This window comes from Empidonax traillii, unplaced genomic scaffold, assembly GCF_003031625.1.
Source record: "Empidonax traillii isolate 1590-97213 ecotype Southwest subspecies unplaced genomic scaffold, ASM303162v1 scaffold1191:size203906, whole genome shotgun sequence".
Lineage (NCBI taxonomy): Eukaryota > Metazoa > Chordata > Aves > Passeriformes > Tyrannidae > Empidonax > Empidonax traillii.
The window spans coordinates 191749-196641 of NW_020956384.1; the positions used below are offsets into that span (position 1 = coordinate 191749).

The 4893-nt window shown below is 49.0% G+C and overlaps 1 protein-coding gene across 1 annotated transcript in view; it reads left to right on the forward strand.

Moving 5' to 3' along the window:
- GOLGB1 (golgin B1) overlaps window positions 1-2984 on the forward strand; it is a 27471-nt gene extending 24487 nt beyond the window's left edge. Inside the window, exons 19-21 of the mRNA XM_027905662.1 lie at window positions 741-875; window positions 2281-2386; window positions 2759-2984. Coding sequence (XP_027761463.1) covers window positions 741-875; window positions 2281-2386; window positions 2759-2893 — 376 coding nt within the window. The 3' untranslated portion in view covers window positions 2894-2984. The remainder of the gene's footprint in view (window positions 1-740; window positions 876-2280; window positions 2387-2758) is intronic.
- Window positions 2985-4893: the final 1909 nt, after the last annotated feature.

A 4893-nucleotide genomic window follows, 5' to 3' on the forward strand; every position in this document is an offset into this window, starting at 1 on the left:
GGTGCAGCCTGCAGAACGTTCCTGCTTTTTTTCAGGAGCTCTTTGCAACAGACGCTGCTCCAGGAGCCCCCCAGGAGAAGAACGAGCAGCAGAGAGGCAGTTACACACCTGAACTGCAGGAGTTGCAGCTGAGGTAAAAAAAAAAGCCTGAGGAAATAGGGGTGGGGATGTTGATGCTGATGGAGTTAGCGCCGTTTCTCTGTGTAGGGAAAACTCAGTGGCACACCGGGATCTTGTGAACTTGGAGGAACTTTGTGTGCACTGGGCAGCTGTCCTTAGTTATCTCTTGGGATGGAGCTTCAAAAAAAAACACAGTGACAACGTGCAGCAGCAGTGCCAGCCAGACCTGGATCTGCTGGGCTGCATCCTCAGTGTCTGCTGCGGTTGTATCAGGGGTTCTGGTCTCAAGGCTGTAGCCTGAGAGTGTCTGGAATTGAGACCTGGCACGTGATTCCTCATAACCTGCTGGAACTAAGATCCAGCACCTGGTTCCTCGCATCCTTTCAAAATAATTTTCGGAAGGTGGAGCCAAGGAATTCCTTCCTGATGTGCAACAGAAGCTTTAAGAAATTTATCTTCTCTTGTGCTTTCTAAATAATTTAAATGTCTTAAAGACAACGAAGTCTTCTGTGAGAGGTGGGAGGTAATCTGAGTCTGTTCACATCGGTGTATGCAACAGAAACAGAAGAGTGCACAAATTAGGCCTTTTTTTTGGCATGTGCTTGGTTCTTTTCTGCCAGGTTGTCCGAAACAGAACATTTACACAGCAGCACAAAGCAGGATCTGAGGTATCTGGAGGAGCAGCTGGAGGAGGAACGGGACCGTCGTCTCGCTGCAGAGGAGGCTCTTTCTGCGGCCCAGGATCAGATCAGGAGGTGAGGCAGCTTGAACAAACAAGCCCTGTCACCACAGAAGTGTGCTGGCTCCAGCTCTCTTCTTCATCTGCACTTCATCCCCTCCTTCTGTCAAAGGAGGGGGGCACAGAAACAACTGCTCAGTGTTATGGCACTGAATCACAGAAAGGCTGAGGTTGGAAGGGGTCTCCAGGGACCATCTGGTCCAAGCCCCTGCTCAAAGAGGGCTCCCTAGAGCCATTTCCCAGGACCATGTGCAGATGGCACTTGAGTATCTCCAAGTGGGAAGATTTCACAGCCTCCCCGGGCGACTCGTGGGGTGCTCAGTCACCTGTACTGCGAAAAAAGTGTTCTGGGGAGTTCAGGAAATTCAGTTCTTCAGTTGTAGGCAGGTAGAATCAGAATTAATCAAAATCAATTAGAGAAATTAACTACTGGAAAATATAATTTGGAGACTGGGAATTGGGTGCAGGCAGAAGAGGAGTTCTCATGCTGCCAGGGAATTTGTCTCCTCAGTAAGCACCCATCTGTCCTGCAGAAAACAGTCTTGACTCAAAGAATTGTCACTCAATTTTAATGTATTGCCGGTCAACAGAAACTTTTCATTGATTTGGTTATTAAGAAACAGTTACACAGAAACACTTTCCCCCCACTTTTCCCAGGCTAAACTTCAGCCCAGACCCCTCTCCTTTGCAGCACCGTTGTTGCCTGAGGGGCAAGTTCAAAATCCTTGTTTCCCCTCACTGACTGTGCAGGTGGATTTTTCACATGACCTGGCTGTAGGCACTTGAGCTGTGCATTTCCATTTTGTAGTTCAGACAAGCCTCACTAATGGAGTCTTTTCCAAGAAAACAGTGGCTTGCTTTCTGGCATGCTTGCTGATTTGGCAAAAAAATAGCCATGTGTGTGGGGGAATTCTGGATGCAGTTCCCTGGTAATTGCTACACAGCTTGGACATGTGTAGCTCCTTCTGGCTCTGAAGTCTTTTCAAGCCTCCTGTAGCTGATCTCACTAACAAATGGCAGCCCCAGGACGTGCCTGTGCTGCCTCTGCCACTAGAAAACACTTACCAAGAGCCAGCACTGCTGCAACCAGAGCTGGTTATTCCAAAATAATCCCACAGAATTTACACTGTGCAGTTGTATCATCTGCCCTGGCTCCTTTCAAGTCACACCAAGAAATTCCAGTTGAAGGATCGATTCCTGCCATGGTTGGGTTGCCCCAATCCTTTTGCTTAATGTGAGCTCCAAGGCACCCCAACTGTACAAATGGAACCAGCTGTTGTCCAGTGAGGCCAGGGCTTGCCTGTGGGGGGTTGATTCCTTGATTCCTTTTTGGGGAAACACGTCCTTTCGTGAGCTCGAGGACAGTCTTGGTTTGGGGGCATCATTAGAAAGTGAATTAATTATCCTGTTTGTTGTGGCAGGTTGCAGTCAAGTGAGTGGGCGTCCTCCTTAAGTACCAGCATTGATGTGACTCCAGGTCATGAGCACTCCTTGCTGATCGACTCCATGGATAACAATTCCAGCAGAGTAAGAACTTAACACTCCCAGCTGTCGATTATGTAAGCCCTGCTGAATCCAAGAAACTGGGAACCCACAGCAGCTAAAATCCTTCTGTGGGCACACCCAAATGTGTCAGGGGGCTGGGTGGGTTTTTACTCTTGCCTTGCTCTGTCTTCCATGCTGGGGACAGAACTGGATGGGGGTGGTTCCTGGAAAACCTGCAGAGAGCAGGGGAAGGAGAGCGTTCCATGAGGATTGCCCTCGAGGTGGGATCTGCCAGTGTGATGGCTTTGGGAAAGGTTAATGCTCGTTAGCTTAAAGTTATCTTCATGGTCTGGGTGAAGGTGGCTGGGGACACCACCACTCCTTGCACTGACTGGTCTCTCTTGGCTCTTCCAGACTCGGAATATCCATGGACTCCGACGCCTGTTCCGCTCTCTCTTCCGTTCCCGGACCCACCTGCCTCTGCTGGTGGCCACTTATCTGCTTGCCCTCCACGTCCTGCTCTTCCTGTGCTTTACAGGCCACCTGTGAGCAGGAGGGACAAGGCCCTCTGTGTGCACTGAGGGCCTGCATTCCCTGCTGATGGGCAGCGCTTCTCCCAGCTGCTGCCTCCTCCTTTCCCAGAGCAGCCCTGGAGCAGCAGCTGGGGGGGTGGTGGTGTCAGAGTCAGCAGGAGTGGTTCATTTTCTGAGCCAGGGTCCTGCTGCAAACATCGAGGGCAGTGTCTGCTCCTGTACCTGGAGGTAGAATCACTCATTTTAGATCATGCTGTGCTGTGGTAGGAGTAAGAAAAACATTCTCGAGTTGCTGCAGTGCTTCAGCACTTCCTAGAGCTGCAGAATCTTCCCTCCCTTAGGCTGAGGCCGTGAATGGAGTTGGGGAAAGCCTGGAGCTGGATGTAAGACAAAGAGTTGTCTTCCCTTTCTTCCACCCCTCAGTGCTGTCTGAAAGGCACATCCTAAGGAAGTTGTGAGCACTTTAAGGAAGGTGAATCTTAAAATTGTGTTTCCTGCTCGGTTGTATCTCCTGTCGAAGAAAGGCCAAAATTTGTCTGTCTGGCCCCTGCAGAGCATTCCATTTAAAAGCAGTCATGTCTGCCCTGGCAAGCCTGTAAAACAGCACCAGGAATTTAGTTATTTAAAAGGAACAGGGAGCAAGAAAATTTTTAGCTCTTCAGTTAAAAACCTCGCTATTTGTGGCATTTGTCCACCTCTGGCAGTGGAAGGTGCTGGCTTACCAACAGAAACAAGAGCAGCCCCGCTCCTGCGTTCTCACCCACTGGCCCCTCGTCACGAGACTGACCCAAACAGTCGCATTTTTCCCATGGGAAAGAGGTAGTTCTTTTGATATTGCTGGCAAACCAGGCCAGAGCACAAAGCCCTTTTTGAGGATGGATTGTGATTTCATCAGCAGCTCAAGCAGCTGGATCTCTGGCAGGCCCAGGGCACTGGCACTACGTACCCAGCTGTGCACTGTCCCTGATCAGGGGTGTGGATTTCCTCCAGCTACATGAAATTCAGTGACCAAACACTTTGCCTGTAGCTTCCTGGGGCGTGAGCTCCTGTGTATATATATAATAAAATTTATTTTTCAGATGGAATTTGGGTCATGTCACGTCACCGTCAAAGGTCCCTTGAGGGTGTAAGTGCTGCTGTATCACCCCTTGGAGGGGGGACGCTGTGGGATTTCAGGTCCCCTCAGTGTGTTATCGTTGCAGAATTTTGTTTCTTTATACAAAGAAGGAATATTCAATGTCCCATGGGGGGGGGGTGTTGAACTAATGATTTTAAGGTCCCTTCCAACCCAAGCCGTTTTATGAACACTGAAAGCAATTCCAATAAAACAAGATGTGCTTGGGTTTGCTTTTCCTCATTTGCCTAAACACTGCACCCAGTCAGGGTTGGGCAAGCCCAGGACAGGCACAGGAGTTGGCACCAGGGAGCTGGAATGTGCTCCTAACTCAGCTGGGATGATTAAACTGTCCCCTTTCAACTTTCTGCAGCCAAAGATGGGTACCCTTGTTCACAGTCACTACTTACAGTCCCACAATCTGCTGGAACAGAAGCCAGCCCTGGGGCTGTGTTTTCCACTCTGTTTAACACGAGTAAGGATTATAAAGTCTTATTTCCTTAAAGTCCATTCAGGTTTTCCTGAACTGATTCTGCAGGATCTGAGACATTGAATTGTTTTATACCTGCCCAGGTAGAGCAGTTGCCACTTGGATTAAATACAAAAATGAAACCAAACCTCAGAGAGGACTCCTGATCTGATAATGATAGTCTGACTTGAAGAGCTTTGTGGTTTGACCTGATGAAAGACACAGGGCCTTTTAGCTGATGTTTCCTGTCTCAAACATTTCAACATTTTGTTTCTTCTCTGATGGACCTGCCCTGCCTTGGTGTTGATCTGCCTGCAAAAGAGTGAGCAACAGTGAGCTCAATTTCTTGTCCAAGAAAAAAATGGAGGGGTACAAAAAATCGGGGGAAAAAAATAGGGAGGGTACAAAAAATCGGGGGGAAAAAAATGGGGGG